This window comes from Rhinopithecus bieti, unplaced genomic scaffold, assembly GCF_001698545.2.
Source record: "Rhinopithecus bieti isolate Rb0 unplaced genomic scaffold, ASM169854v2 scaffold_50922, whole genome shotgun sequence".
Lineage (NCBI taxonomy): Eukaryota > Metazoa > Chordata > Mammalia > Primates > Cercopithecidae > Rhinopithecus > Rhinopithecus bieti.
This window is the reverse complement of record NW_016820247.1, coordinates 656,867-673,730: the sequence shown is the minus strand read 5'-3', so window position 1 is coordinate 673,730 and position 16,864 is coordinate 656,867. Positions and strand designations below refer to the sequence as shown.

Genomic DNA, 16,864 nt, shown 5'->3' with positions numbered 1-16,864 from the left:
CACAAAAAAAAAAAAAAAAAAAAAAAAAAAAAAAAAAATAAATATATATATATATACACACACACACACATATATATAGTGTGTCAACTTGACTGGGCTAAAGGATGCTCAGAGACCTTGTTAAATGTTTTTTCTGGGTGTGTCTGTGAGGGTGTTTCCAGAAGAGATTAACATTTGAATTGGTAAACTGAGGACAGAATACCTTCTCACCCATGTGGTAGGCATCATCCAATTCCTGGAGGGCATGAATAGAGCCAAAAAGTGGAAAAATGGCAAATTTGTGCTCCGCTTGGACCCTCAGACATCAGTGTTCCTGGTTCTCAGGCCTCGGGTTTGGAGTGGAACTGTACCACCGGCATTTCTGGTTCTGCTTACACACAGCAGACCATAGGACTTCTCCCCCATAATCACATGAGCCAGTCCCTCATTTGCTGTATCCTATTGGTTCTGCTTCTCTAGAGGACCCTGTGGTTATGTCACTTCATCACACAAAAATGACCAAACTCCCATCCAAATTTGTACATAATCTGACTTAAATAAAAGCTAGATGTTATGAATAAATCTCACAGTCTTCTAGAGTCATCCTCTAAAGCCACCAACAGAATGGCTGTATCATGGGCAGAATATTCACAAAGAACCCCAAAACAGGATTAGGCTCACATTTTATGGCACACTGTATCTCTTTTTTCCTCAGTAACCACCCTTGCCCCCAATTGTGCATTTGTGAGTTTTGATCATTGTTTAATAAACTTAGAAGCTGCTGTACTTCTAGCCACTTTGAGTTCCTGCCTCTGCCCTCAAGTCTCCACTCCTCCAGCCCGAGAAGGTCACCTGACTGCCAAGAGTAAAGCTTAGAAATAAAGCAGATCTCTCCTCTCCTCCACCAGGTTTCCTAAAGCTGTTGTAGGTCCTTTTCAGAGCTACAGTTAGGCATCCTCCTAACTAGGAACTCAGTTCTGCTCAGACTCAGCTCGGAAACGAAGTAGCTGGACGCCTTGTGATGTTTGTCCTGTTCAACCCTTACTACAGAGCAGGGGCGATCCATCTGCTGCTCATTTCTTCCTCTCAAATGACCACCTCTCCTGCAATCCTGTCCTTTCTAGAAATTATCTCCTTTATTTTAGAAAGTGCTGCCTCTAATAAATGATTTGACCAACTAAATGATTTGATGTCTGTCAGTACCATTATTCTTGAAGGCATGGATAATCTATCCACTGCAGACTTTTCCCTGAGGTATATTTTTCTAAAATTTTCTAAAAGGTGATATCTTTGGTCAAAGGGGGCTTTTAATAGGCATGGTGAAAGGTTCTACCTTTTCTGAGATAATTGCTGGCAACTGGGGTTAGCAAGACAGTGAGGCATTTTATCCTTTATCACTTGCTGTGAATGAAATTGACTAGGATCATACACAGCAGGGGTCAAGGGTAAAGTGCTTCCTTGCTGGAGTTCAGCTTGTGCTACCTCTCCTCTTGCAAGAAAGGGAAGAAAGGAAAGAGAAACGGACTCAAGGTAAACAGACAAAATGATGCCTGTGGTTAAAAGCTTTCCACCAGAGGCCCTTAATGAGATCTTTCTATTCTTTCTGAATGACACAGAGTTTTCATCAACCAAGATTATGTAAACTAATGAAGTTTATAGGCAGAATTCCAAACTCAGCTATTCTACTATAAAATATTTTTAATGGAACTTGTTTTTCTTTAATGTTATTTAGATCAGGTTTACAAGAAAATCCGAAAAGCCAATGTTTATCAGGATAATGATTAGCGTCACAAATAACTTCATCTTCTAGGCCCAGTAGCCATCAGTTTACTTATATTGCTTGTGATCAATATACATATATATATATAACACATATGAAGCCTACCACATGCCAGACACTAAGTACTCTGTACATACTACCCCACTAAATATCATATGAAGTAGATATTATTAAGGTCATTTTACAGATGGTATAACTGAGACACAGAGGGGTATCTTGTCCAAGGTCACAACAATTAGTAAACGGTGGAGCCAGAATAGTTTAGATCCTTGCTGCTCAAAAGTGTGGTCTGGGAACCAGCAAGGTGGGCATCACCCGGGAGCTTGACAGAAATGCAGACTCTCAAGCTCACCCCAGTCTCACTCTGTTGCACAGGCTGGAGTGCAGTGGCATGATCTTGGCTCACTGCAACCTCTATCCCCAAGGTTTAAGTGATTCTCCTGCCTCAGCCTCCCAAGTAGCTGGGATTACAGGTGTGAACCACCACACCTGGCTAATTTTTATATTTTTAGCAGAGACAAGGTTTCACCATGTTGGCCAGGCTGGTCTCGAGCTCCTGACCTCAAGTGATTCCCCCCAACCTCGGCCTCCCAAAATGCTGGGATTACAGGAGTGAGCCAGCACAGCCACCCCAGAATCTGCATTTTAACAAGCCTCTCGGGGGAATCATTTCCACATTAAAGTTTTAAAACCATTTGCTTAAATAATCTTAGATTATTTCTTCCTGTACTTTAAAAACCTGCTTATGGCTTCAGGCTTTGGGAAATAAGGTGTACTTGGTTGGCTTATTAAGAAAAAAAAGAATTTCAAGATGGTTTTGTGTCCTTTCCCTAGCACCAATCTCCCCCCCAGATAATCAACTTCTCAAGAGAAACAACAAAGCTTTAAAAAATTATTAAATTCATATTATTTGCAGGTGCTTTCATTTCATTAAACCATGATAGAAAACCTTACAAAATATGTACTATATCCCCCAAATTACAGATGTTTTAAAAACTGAGTTCAAAAGAGTTAAGGGGAAAGTCCACATTGGTGTCTAAGTTTACAGTTTTTGCTTGCTAAAGCAGGATCTTCATGCTTACACCCATTTCCTAGTAGGTAGCACAGGGCCTGGCACACAATGAACAATCAACTCATCTTTAATTGAATAATTTTTTCACAGCCTGTTTCAACAACAGAAACTTCTGTTTGCTTAATCAAAAGCATTTCACCCTGATTTAAAGAAGTGATACTCGCAGCATGCTGCCCAGGCGGACCCTGCTAAGCTTGCTCTGCACACCCTCCTGCACCCACCACGGCCACTGTTCAGCAGCTGGAAGATGATGCCTAGTGGACAGCAAAGGCTTTGATGAATACGTGAAGGAACTAGGAGTGGGAATAGCTTTGCGAAAAATGGGCACAATGGCCAAACCAGAGTGTATCATCATTTGTGATGTAAAAACGTCACCATAAAAAACTCAGAGCAACTTAGAAACAGCACAGTTTTCCTTGTACCCTGGGAGAAAAGTCTGAAGAAAACTACAGCTCATAGCAGAAAATCTCAGATTCTCTGCAACTTTACAGATGGAGCATTGCGTTCCAGCATCGGAGTGGGATGGGAAGAAAAGCACAATAACACAGAAAATTGAAAGATGGGAAATTGGTGGGTAGACTGTGTCATGCACAATGTCACCTGTTCTTGGATCTACCTAACAGAAGTAGAATAAAAATTTCCATCGATCACTCTTGGGCAGAATTAGCTACGAGGAAGTGAACCAAGCTCAGTTCAATGAGCGAAATCTGCCATACTGCTTCGTTTTTGTTTCTGCGACTGTACTGTGTTCAATATCTTTATCAGCGAGAACGTTTTATATGGCAGCTGCTTTCAGTGCGATTGATTAAATGTGAGGATCATCCCTTTGTAATAGAGCAGTACGGAATGTGTCTTCTCGCCTAAAAAATAAAGAATAAAACAAGTGAAGAAGTGACCATTAACATAACCTACAGAAGTAGTGGCGCGAAAGCGTGTTGGACAAAGTTAAATGAGAGAAGGCCCTGAAAGCCAAATAATCCTCCTCCCTTCCACTTAGCTTATGCAGTAGAGTGGGTATTTATAGTACATATACTGCGTGATCAGTGATGTACGACTAGTGATTATATATTATATATATTTATATTTATGCATATATAAAACAAAACCAAAAAACTTGAAGACAAAGGTTGGTTCAGGTGCTTTTCAAACGAATGGCAGCAACTGATTTTTTTTTTCTGCAAATCACATCGTGTTGAGTTAGATGACCAACAATTTAAGATAGGATTGATTTGGAGCTGCTGTCACCTATAGATAAGCCTTTCATGTAACACTTACAGTTTTGTAAAAAGTAATAATACATCTTATGAAAAGAACAGCATTTGATGAAGGACAATGAATGAGGTCTCCCACTTTTGCTATTATGATATGATAGCAATGCCTAATTATCTAATATGTCCTTAGCAAATAAATCACTGCAACTGGATATGATTAAGCTAACTAGATGTTTGGCAATTTTGTTTTAAATAAATGGCCTATTATATTCTATCAGAAGATCATTTCCAACTATCTTAGCTTTTAATTTATTATTTTTGAATAGGCTGAAGAATCATGGTAAGGATATATGTATATTGTCTATAATATATCTTAAAATAATAGAACAAATTTCGATTCAGGGCAAACTGCATGCTACAACAACAGAATAAAATGCAGGTAAAAATAAAAATAGAGAAATAAAATGCAGTTTAGTCAACCAAATGTTTCAGTACCATTAAAATGTGTAAGCTTTTGTCATGAGTTAGTTTTTAAAAATCTAAAAGAGTTGTCTTGTGGATTATAGTGCTGGGACTTAAGCTGAATTGCAGTAGGACTATTTTATTATTTCTTCAAACAGGAAACCACTGGCAATTCAGTGTGAAGTCATTTTCTATTTTTAAAATAATTGAATCTGAGACATAACTATTAGTATGACAGTTTCACAGAGCAAAAAATAAGATGAATAAGTGGGTCTGAAATGCTGGCTAATGGAGCAATACATTTTGAAATTACATATACATTTATGTACTTCTCCTACCACTTACAGTTTCATTCATCATATCGTTTTCTGGCCATTTCCTAGAGAGTATTTCCAATTCTAATGTATTTCTAACAGAAATTTCATGCTGTGATCACTCCTTTGTAAGGTAGAGTTCTGTAATATTTCTGATTTACATGAGCAGATTTTCTGGTAGGTATATGATGGCTGACTAAATATATTAATACTTTTATTTAGTCAGTAATCTGGATGTAAGGCACATAAATACCCCATACAAACAGGGAGTAGGCAGAGGTTTCCCTCCTTCTGATCAAGGCTGTGTGGCCTTCAGCAAGTCACTTAACTTACCTGAACCCTGAGGATTCCCATCTGAAAAAATAGGTTAAATGAGATTATCTGTCATAGTGCCTTTTAAATTTTATGTCTTATATTGACTATTCATTAACTATATTTAATTTGAACCAAGTAGGAATTAATGAAGAAAAATCTGAATTAAAGAATATATTTTAAATAAATGTAATTTTCAACATTTTTTTTTCCTTTGAGATAGGGCCTTGCTCTGTTGCCCAGGCTGGAGTACAGTAGTGTGATCATAGCTCACTGCAGCCTCGACCTCCCAGGCCTAAGCTATCCTCTGGCTCAGCCTTCTGAGTAGTGTAGTAGGTGTGCACCACCACACTCGGCTGATTTTTTAAATTTTTTTGTAGAGATGAACTCTCTCTGTGTTGTCCAGGCTGGTCTCAAACTCCTGGGCTCAAGTGATCCTCCCACATCTTCCTTCCAAAATGTGAGGATTATAGGTGTGAGCCACCACATTCAGCCCAAGTTTTAAACTTAAAAATTGCATAGGACCTGGAACTGGGTAAACAAATTAATGTCATTTGTATGTAAACAGATGTTTTAAAAATTTTTTGTTTATAAGGTTTTTATAGTAAAATCTTTGTAATACAAAAATAACATTATCTAGGCAGGGTGCAGTGGCTCACACCTGTAACCCAGCACTTTGGGAGGTGAAGGCGGGTGGATCACTTGAGTTCAGGAGTTTGAGACCAGCCTGGCCAATACAGCGAAACCCCATCTCTACTAAAAATACAAAAATTAGCTGGGTGTGGTGGAACATACCTGAAATCCCAGCTACCGGGGAGGCTAAGGCAGAAGAATCCAGGCTGAACCCAGGAGGCAGAGATTGCAGTGAGCTGAGATCGTGCCACTGCACTCCAGCCTGGGCAACAGAGCAAGACTCCATCTCAAAAAAACAAACATGATTATAAAATCTCCTCACTATGTCATTATAGAACTTAGCAAATTGGCAGTAAAACATCTGTGGAAGAATAGCCAGCAAATACACATTTTAAAAGTACTGATGATTAGCTTGGCCTGTTAGATTAAAACTCACAGTTATCGAAAACATGGATTATAGAAATCACAACAGCATCTGACTGTGGGAGGATTGACTGGGAAAGGACATACAGGAACTTTTTTAGAGTGATAAAAATATTCACTGTCAATCTAAAAGTGCATACATAAAGGTGCTCACTTTGTAAAATGTTATCAAGCTAAAGACAAATTAACGTACTTAATAGAGTATGTTATATATCAACTTTTTAAAAAAGTTTTAAAAGTTGGATCTAGTGATAGTTTTTTCAAAAAATTTTGATTCCTTTATTAATTGAAAACTAAATAAATTCCAAGATCCATCTGCAATGTAGGAAGTAACTTATGCTCTATGATACTCAAAAAGAAGAGAAATGAGTGGGAAACAAAACAAAACATATGGCTGAGTTTTGTGTAGTGTTATGTGAGGTGATTTCCCATTAGTTCTCAGGGTTTTTGGAATTGGGTTTGTGTTTCGTTTGGATGCCACACTATGCTGTGATGGATATTTAGATTGAGCAAATCAACCCTATTATGTTCTGGTTATCCAATAGATTATAAGCTTCTAGAAAAAAGAGAACTTTTTTCATGTATATTTTTGTATCCTCCCATACTCATGGACAAGTTTTTAGTATTTAATTGGCATTCAATTTGTTAAATTGGATTTCAAATATGTAGGATAAAAAATTAGCATCAAAATTTATTTTAAAAGAAATATATCAAAATTTGATACAAAAATAAGACTTGATAAGTGATCAAATTAGTTACGTAGTCAAGGTATACTAGATAAATATATACTGTGAATCATCACATAGAATAATGAAGTCTCAGTAGAAATTTTTAAAAATGAAATTTAAAATAACTGTAGTTATAAATGACAAATAAAAGAATAGTGTTGGCAGGGGAAGGGATGGCAGGCGCCATGTCTGGCTGTGAAGGTGGCAAGAAGAAGCCACTGAAACAGCCCAAGAAGCAGGCCAAGGAGATGGACGAGGAAGATAAGGCTTTCAAGCAGAAACAAAAAGAGAAGCAGAAGAAACTCGAGGAGCTAAAAGCAAAGGCTGTGGGGAAGGGGCCCTTGGCCACAGGTGGAATTAAGAAATCTGGTAAAAAGTAAGCTGTTCCTTGTGCCTGAGGAGATGGTAACCCTTTATTTCATCCATATTTAAGCATCTGTATTCCCTGCCATAACATCTTTTGCCACCTATAGCTGGAATTAAGTGTTGTCTTGGAGCTGTTGTACATTTAAGAATAAACTTTTGTAAAAAAAAAAAAAAAAAAAAATAGTGTTGGCTGGGTGTGGTGGCTCATGATTGCAATCCTAGCACTTCGGGAGGCCGAAGTGGGCAGATCCCTCGAGCCCAGGAGTTCGAGAGCAACCTGGGCAATATGGTGAAATACGGTGAGACCTCATCTCCACAAAAATACAAAAATTAACCAGGAGTGATGGCACACGCCTATAGTCCCAGCCACTTGGGAGGCTGAGGTGGGAGGATCACCTGAGCCCAGGGAGGCCAAGGCTGCAGTAAGCCATAATCGTGCCACTGCACTCTAGCCTGGGCGACAGAGCGAAACCCTCCCTCAAAAAAAAAAAAAGAAAGAGTAGTGTTATGCCTATGCCAAGAGAAAGCAACATTTCCTTTATTTATTTAATTATTTATTTATTCGAGACAGAGTATCACTCTGTTGCCCAGGCTGGAGTGCCATGGTACAATCTTGGCTCACTGCAACCTCCGCCTTCTGAGTTCAAGCAATTCTTATGCCTCAGCCTCCTGAGTAGCTAGGATTACAGGGGTGCGCCACCATTCCCAGCTAATTTTTGTATTTTTAGTAGAGATGGGGCTTCACCATGTTGGTCAGGCTGGTCTCAAACCCCTGACCTCAAGTGATCCACCTGCCTCAGCCTTCCAGGTGCTGAGATTACAGGGCGTGAGGCACCACGTCCAGTCAAAATTTCACTTTAAAATTAAATTAGAAATCAATAAAAATCCTATGAAACTCTTAGAAGTGCTTTAAAGTAACTCTCAGAATTGCTGCGAAATTCCTCAGTATTTTCTCATCCTCTCTATATATTTTTTTACATTATCGACATCCAAAATAATTTTTTAATGATTTCTCATGATATTTTATTGTCTTATGTTAATTATTAATAGTGACAAGATATTTTTCACTTTTTTATCACAATTACACAATATTTGCATGGATTAAATCAATCTTTTGTTTGCCTAGCCTGGGTACTTCGCTCAAACTAATGTTTTCATGAAAACATGGGCTTTATATTAAGAACAGTTCCAAACATGGAGGAAAGAGCTCCAAGCCCCAATAGGTTAGAAAGGTAGTAAGTGATGGGCCTTATAGGAGTTAAAATTATTATTCTTGAACAGCTTAAAATTTGATTTCTGTGAATTGATTGCAGTACCATTTAAGACACAAGCATCCCTAAAGAGTTGAATTTGGCTATAATCAAGCCTGTAGAGCCAAATTCAGTTTACAGAGACTAAAGGAACAAGTTAAATGATATGAGAAGGAAGTAATTGACAAATTCAGAATGTGGACATCTCTGCACCATAACTGATCCAGTTTCTGCAACAAGTAAATGTCAGGGAAAAAAGGGAAGACTGCATCAGTTTAAAAGAGACAAAAAGAGAAAACACAACTGAATGCAATGTGTGTTGGATCCTTAATTCTCAAAATCAACTGTAAAAACACATTTTAGAAACAATCAGGAAAATTTTATTATAGAGTTGTTAATTACATGATGCCAAAGGATAGTTATTAATTTTATTTGGTACAGTCACAGCCATGTGGCTATGTAAGAGTAAGTTCATATTTTTTGAGATGCACAATAAAATATGTAAGTGAAATAGTATGATATCTGAGCTTAAAATATATTGCACAAGAAAAAGACAGGAGAGATGTGAGTCAAATGTGGCAAAATTTTGATAAATGTTGAATATGGGTGACAGGTAAGTGGGAGTTCATTGGGGTGTTTTAAAATAGTCGCAATAAAATTTGTAAAAGGCAAAGGCAAAAAAGGATTCATATCTACATCTTCAAAGTAAATAAAAACGATTTTAAAAAATATTGGTGGGGGCCAGTTGCAGTGGCTCATGCCTGTAATCCCAGCACTTTGGGAGGCCGAGGCGGGCGGATCACTGGAGGTCAGGAGTTCGATACCAGCCTGGCCAACATGGTGAAACCCCATTTCTACTAAAAATACAAAAAATTAGTGGGCATGGTGGCTCACATCTGTAATTCCAGCTACTTAGGAGGCTGAGGCACGAGAATCACTTGAACCCTGGAGGAAGAGATTGCAGTGAGCTGAGATCATACCACTGCCCTCCAGCCTGGGCAACAGAGGGAGACTGTCTCAAAAAAAAAAAAAAAAAAAAAATTGTTGGGCTTTAAATACATATACATTGTTCATAGTATACACAATCCTCTAAAGCTTGTGGCATTAATAAGTTATATATCTGTTTGTATCTTTCACCTGCTAATTCTGCTCTCTCTAGATATAACACAAGAATATAAGAGAACAAGAAAAATAATTTATGCAAAGTATTCATACAAATTTATAATAGCAAAAATTAGGAAATTATAAAATACAGGAGGCTATGAAGCTAAGTATTATGTGTCAGTATAATGAAAGACAGAAATCTATCAAAGGTGATAAGAATTTGAACTATGTAAATACATAAAAGTAAGTATATACTCTGGCGTAAGTTAGAGGAAATTTTAAGTATTAAGACTCTTGCACAGTTCCAAATGACAGAAAACCCACCCCAAACTGGCTAAGGAAAAGAGGAAATTTATTGGTTGACGAAAATTAAAACTTAAAAGGCACAAAATCTCATCAAAATAGATCATAGACCTAAATGAAAAAGTAACATTGTAAAATGTCTAAAAGAAAATACAGGATAAAAATCAAAATGACCTTTGTTTTTTTGGTAAAAAAGTAAAAAACAGACAATACCAAAGGCTGACAAGGATGCAAAGCAACAAGGACTCTCATTCATTGCTAATGGAAATGCAAAATAGTATAGCTAGTTTAGAAGACAGTTTGGCTTAACACAGGATCCAGCACTTACTCTCCTAGGTATTTATCCAGTTGATTTGAAAACATATCCATGCAAAAAGCTGCACATAAATATATACAGAAGCATTTCTCACAATTGTCAAAAACTGGAAGCCACCAAGATGTCTTTCAATAGGTGAAGGGGTGAACAAATTGTGACACATCAGCACAGTGAAATATTATTCAGTAGTAAAAAGAAATAAGCTATCAAACCATGAAAGGATGTGGAGAAGCCTTAAAATGATATTGATAAGGAAAAGAAGCCAATCTGAAAAGACTACATACTGTATAACTCCAGCTCTGTGACATTCAAGAAAAGGCAAAACTGTGGCGACAATGAAAAGATCAGTGGTTGCCAAGAGCTAGGGGAAAAGGGGGAGGAGGGAATGAATAGGTGAAGCATAGGAGATTTTTTAAGTGGTGAAACTATAATGTATGGTACTATAATGGTGAATACACGGTTCTGTTAATTTGTCAAGACTTCCATATACTTAACAGCATAAAAAGCAAACCTTAATGGATGCAAATTAAACAAAAATTATTTAGGAAATTGTGGGGTTTCAGGAAGGAATTCAGACTGTGACAAGAAAATCTAACTGTATTACAAGTGCATAAAACAACCTTACTGAAGAGGCTAGAAAGAAAATGTGCTGACCTAAATAACTTTGGAAATGAATAGTTTGTAAGAATAAAGAAAAAAGGAATTGCAGATTAGCAGGGTACTCTAGTTGACAAAGTCCTTCTCACAGGAGTAAAAAAGGGATAAGAGTGAGGAAAGAGATGGTTTTCCCAAAGCCAGTGAGTCACAAGAAGGGGAGTGGATGAGATGGATGATGAGCAACACAAATCATAAATGCCCACCAAAAACATGCATTTGATTATTTTTCTGTAACATTGTAAAATATGCTCACAATTTGGAAAAATAAATACATAAATAAGGCCAGGCACGGTGGCTCTCGCCTGTAATCCCAACACAGGCGGGTGGATCACTTGATGTCAGGAGTTCAAGACCAGCCTAGCCAACATGGTGAAACCCCATTTCTACTAAAAGTACAAAATAAATAAATAAATAAATAAATAAATAAATAAATAAATAACCAGGCATGATGGCATGTGCCTGCAGTCCTAGCCACTCAGGAGGCTGAGGCAGGAGAATCACTTGAACCTGGGAGGTGGAGGGTACAGAGAGGCAAGATCGTGCCATTGCACCCCAGCCTGGGTAACAGGGAGAGACTCTGTCTCAAAAAATAAATAATTTGGAAAAAAAGGAAATAAGATAAAGTTTAGTTTATGTCTTACAGACTTACCATAATTAGTCATATTCTATTTTTTAGATTTTATTGTAATTTCACACGTACTACCCAAATCATTTAAAGTAAGTTGAACAAACAGAACGAAAACCAATAACTTTACTAGGCTTAATGCATATCTTGCTCAAATTTTTATCAAGCAAATATGTCAAGTTTATAATATTTATAACTTTATAATATTACGAGAAGCTTAAATCGGTGTTAATAAAAATTTGAAGAAAAGTATTTTTTTATTACATCAAAGAAGTTTCTCTGGCACAAACCATAAAAGCTATGCTAATTCAAAGATTCCTTTGTGAAAGTTACCTCAGATGTAGTGACAAGTGCTGTGTTAAAGAGGTGTTTATGATGACAAGATGTTGATGATCAGACTGAGTAGGCATAATGAGACAGCAGTATCATGTCAATTAAACATCGGTGGGCCGGGCACGGTGGCTCACGCCTGTAATCTCAGCATTTTGGGAGGCCAAGGCGAGCAGATCACCTGACCTTAGGAGTTCAAGGTCAGCCTGACCAACATGGTGAAACCCTCGTCTTTACAAAAATACACAAATTAGCTGGGCATGATGGCAGGTGCCTGTCATCCCAGCTACTCAGGAAGCTGACGCTGGAGAATCTCTTGAACCCAGGAGGCGGAGGTTGCAGTGAGCTGAGATCACACCACTGCACTCCAGCCTGGGAGACAGAGCAAGACTCTAGCTCAAAAAAAAAAAAAAAAAAAAAAAAAAAAAAAAACCAAAAAAAAAAAAAACCCAACAAACAAACAAACAATAACATATGTGATCATTTCATTGTTATATCCATTATATAAAATCATATATGAGAAAAAGCAAATTTAGATCTCCTTGTGAACGCATACACAAAAACTATTTACCTGTAAAAATCATTTGTTTTCCCACAGTAGTAGATGTTGGCTTTTGGTATGATACAGATGCCATGGCTAAAGTCTTAACTGTGCTACTGGATTTTATTCTTCGGCTTCTTCAAATCAGTTAAGCTGCACCAGAAAGAATGAAAGACTCTGCAGTCCTTCCTCTCCCTGCCTGTGACCTGAACCAGGCGGTTGCTAAAGACTCTTTATGACAGGGAGACAGAATGTTCCTCCCAGCAGAGTTCCGCATTCCAATCTCCAAGAGCAGAGAGATACTGCTGTAGCCTTCCCAGAACTTGCATCCAGTGATAACTTTTCCCTATTTGTCAATATCAAGTCAGAATACACTTGTTCACAGGCACTAGATCCAGTTCGAGCTTATGTCCCAGATAATCCGGCAGGCTCAGTCACTACTGTCTTTCAACATTTCACAAAGAATGTCTTGCAGAAATATGTTATACCAAAAAACAAAAAGCCCCCACAAACCATGGTTAAATATATTTGACAAACACTGGCAAGATAAAATACAGTAAAAAATAACATTAATAAATTAATGAGATAATTACACACAGATGTGTATATATAGGTATATTTCCAGTCTCATATTTCAGTCCCTCCTTAAACACCGCTTGTGCTTTGGTCATGTCAATTTATCTGTGGTTCTCAATCTGTGCAATGCTTTTTCATTGTTCTGAGTCTTTACACATACAATTTGCTCTTCCTGTAATGCAAATATTTCTTGTCCTCTGACAGCCAAGGCCCACATCTGCTCTTCCAGGAGGATGTCTGCAGACACAGCTAAGTGCTTTCTTCTTCATGTCCCTTTAACCTCTTTAGCACTGTGTTTAGACCTATCTTTTTAACTCACCATTTTAATTATTTGTCTATTTTATCGATCTCCCTACTAGAATCTGACTTCTAGGAGTTTATGGTAAAAGTATACTTATTTATATTTCAATTTCCAGAGACTGGTATGCAATAAATAGTTAATAGATGTTTGTGGGATGAATAAGTATATGATCAGTAATTCTAGCTTGCACAGAAATATATCGACTACCTGATAATCCATTGAGATAAATTCTAACAGTAATTTTGTATTCAACACTAATATGTGGAGTTCTCCACTGTAAATGTAATACCTTTTATATTTTGAGAATTATAAGAAAAATACTATATGAACTCTGGAAAGGCTTACAGTAGGCTTATGGTAGGCAAAGAGATGCGCTACTCAGGTAGGTTCCCCTTCAAGGAAGGGCGTATAGCCCAGCTGGAGGAAGGACTGTCAGTAGACAGTGTCCAGATGTCAGCACCTTCAGGGTCTGCTTTGCCTGCAGAGAGCAGCCTCCTCTGTCTGAGGTCAAGCCTTTTCTAGGGGAGCCTATGTCAGGTGACTGAATGAGGTAGGGGTATAAGGACCAGTCATTTCTCACCGAATCGGTCAAGGTTGTGTTGAGCCCTTGCAGTTCTTCCTCCCCTGAGCAGTCCTGCTTCCTCTCCTTTCCTTTCACAGGTATTGAACCCAAATAACCACCTTGCCCCCCACTTCCAGAGAAACTGACCTGAGATGACTAGACAGCGTAAGCACGTATGCACAAATGTATTATACAAGAGCGCTTCTCATTTTAACCACTCAACCCTCCTAACCAGAAACTGAATATATTTCCCCAGTGTGTGGGCAACTAGAGTCAGTCGCTGCTGTGTTACTGATCTTTGGTGTCCTTTTCTTTGGTCCTGACCTGAATTACACTCTTCTTTACCTTCCTGTGGCCCGCTACAGTTTCAGAAGCTTTCCTACTCTCTCTGCTGTTAACTAATTCTAGTTCCTATAGTCAAGGGCTCTCTATCTCTAGCTGAAAGTATCTTTCTTTGAAAAGCTCCTAGTTGTGTCTTTGAAACTACCATTTTCCAAGGCGCCCAACTTTGAACATTCCTAGAAGAGGGAAGCCTGCTCACGTCACTTGTGTTTTTAAGGATGCTGAGAAGAGAAAGGAAGAAGGAACCTAAATGAAGAAAGTAATTCTTTGGTAAATAAGTCAGAAAATAAATGAGATTTTGGCTTTTGTTGGAGGACTTCCCATTAACCCTTCAGGGGAAATGCGGGCTTCTGCTTTGCCTTTGAGACTGTTAAAACTCTACTCTGTTGTAGGCTTACGGTCAGACATTCTGATGGCAAAGGCTGGAGGGAAGGGAAAACATGGGAGAAGAACCAGGTTAGCTCTTCTCCATAAAATTATTCCACTAATTCAAGACATATTTAGATTCATTTGTTTTGTGTTGTTTCAGTTTTCAGAAATTTAAAAATTTATTTCACAAGTAACATATTTATATAGTTTCAAAGTAAAATCCTTAAGGGATATTCAGAGAAGTCTAGCTTTTATTCTTGTTACTTCCTGCTGTTCCCTCCTTTTTTTCTTTCAGGAAACATTTTTAAAAATATAAATACAAGGCCTGGCACAGTGGCTTACACCTGTAATGCCAGCACTTTAGGAGGTCGAGATGGGCGAATTGCTTGAGCCCAGGAGTTTGAAACAAGTCTGGGCAACACAGCAAGACCCCCATCTCTACAAAAATTAGCTGGGCACAGTGGTCTGTGCCTATGGTCCCAGCTAGTCAGGAGGCTGAGGTGGGAGGATTACTTGAGAGCTCAGGAGTTTGAGACTACAGTGAGCTGTGATCATACCACTGCACTCCAGCCTGGGTGACAGTGAGACCTTGTCTCAAAAACAAACATATATATATATATGATTATATCCTCCCCTTTCCTAAAGAAATAGTAGCATACTGAACATACTGTCTTTTACCTTGCTTTTTTCTCTTAACATCTGGAGAGATCACTCCATAGCATTACATAAAGATATTTCTCTCTCTCTCTCTGTCTCTCTCTCTCTGTCTCTCTCTGTCTCTCTCTCTCTCTCTCTGTCTCTCTCAGTACAGCTGCAAAATGCATTTACCAGTTTATTCAACCAGTCCACTATTAGTGGTCATTTGGGCTGTTTCCAATTTTTTTGCTATTACAAAAATTGCTACAAAGTATAGTTTTCTGTATACGTCTTCTCATATTTTTTGCAGACATCTTTGGGATAGATTCCTAGAAGTGATATTGCTGGGTCAAAGGAAAAAGACATATGTAATTTTGCTCAGTGTTGCTAACCCTGCCACCATGGTGGTTATGCCATTTTGTATTCTCATGCACAATACCTGAGAATGCTGATTTTTATACGGCCTCACCCACAGACTGTGTTGTCAAACTTTCTAATTTTTTTCAGTATGACAGGTAAGAAATAGTAACATCGTAAGTTACACTTCTGTTCTTGTTAGTGTGATTGTGTTTTCATGTGCGTCAGGGCCATGTGCATTATATACTACGAACTGTCTAGTCTTATCTCTTTTTCTATCAAATTGTTGACTTTTTTCCCTCCTATATTTTTTTAAAATGAGCTAACATTCTAAAGAAACACATAAACAGAGAATGATGATACAATGTAGTAAGAGTAATGATAATTGTAGTAATACATTTAGTAAATACCTGATTTCCCAGTCATGGGAACAGAGAGGAAGGTTAATTGGCCGGGGCTGGGACGGAAGCTGAGGGCTGATGATGTGGTGAGGCAGGGTTTCCTTGAGGAAGTGATGTTTGAACTGTGTTGTAGAGAATGACTAGGATCTAGACAAGGGACAGGGAGCTGGAGGTTGGGGTGGGTGGTGAGGGCATTTTGGGCAAAGGGCATAGCTTGAGCAAAAGGCTGGGAGGGGAGAAACAGCCAATAGCATGGTGCATAGCAAAAATACAAGTTCCGCATTGCTGGAGAGTCATGACTAAGAGGGTGAGCTGGGATGTGAGGCTGAAACTTTACTCTGTAGGCAATGAGGACCCCTGAGGGTTTTATAGTCTTACTTATTTATGTATTTATTTTATTTTGTTGAGGCAGAGTCTCACTGTGTCACCCAGGCTGGACTGCAGGGGCTCAATCATGGCTCACTACAACCTTGACCTCCCTGGACTCAGGTGATGCTCTCACTTCAGCCTCCAGAGTAGCTGGGACTACAGGAGATGGGGTCTCACCCTGTTACCCAGGCTGGTCTGGAACTCCTGGGCTCAAGCAATCCTAACTCAGGCTCCCAAAATACTGGAGTTACATGCACGAGCCACCATGCCTGGCCCTCTGAAAGGTTTTAAATGGGCAGACACTGGTTGGTGTTGGGTTTAAATGGAAGACACCTGACTGTGTGGAGAATGGGCTTAAGAAAAGCGAGGAGTCTGGGGCCCAGCAGGCAACTGTTGAAGTGATCCAGGGCAGTAGAGATGGGGCCTGAACTAAGCCAGGCACAGAGGAGACACATTTGGAGTGTGTATTGAAGAGTAAGAATGACCCCCAGTTTTCTAGTTTGCCTGACTAGTGAGTAGTGGTACCCCAAAATAACACAGGAAAA

The 16,864-nt window shown here is 38.6% G+C and overlaps 1 protein-coding gene and 1 pseudogene across 2 annotated transcripts in view; one reads left to right on the top strand and one right to left on the bottom strand.

Moving 5' to 3' along the window:
- Positions 1-12,619, bottom strand: part of SPMIP2 (sperm microtubule inner protein 2) — a 131,989-nt gene extending 119,370 nt beyond the window's left edge. Inside the window, exon 1 of the mRNA XM_017859714.1 lies at positions 12,437-12,619. Within this exon, the coding sequence (XP_017715203.1) occupies positions 12,437-12,500 (64 nt within the window). The 5' untranslated portion in view covers positions 12,501-12,619. The remainder of the gene's footprint in view (positions 1-12,436) is intronic.
- Positions 7,100-7,439, top strand: LOC108520370 (translation machinery-associated protein 7 pseudogene; annotated as a pseudogene). Its single transcript, XR_001882895.1, has one exon. The product of XR_001882895.1 is annotated as a translation machinery-associated protein 7 pseudogene (transcript).
- Positions 12,620-16,864: the final 4,245 nt, after the last annotated feature.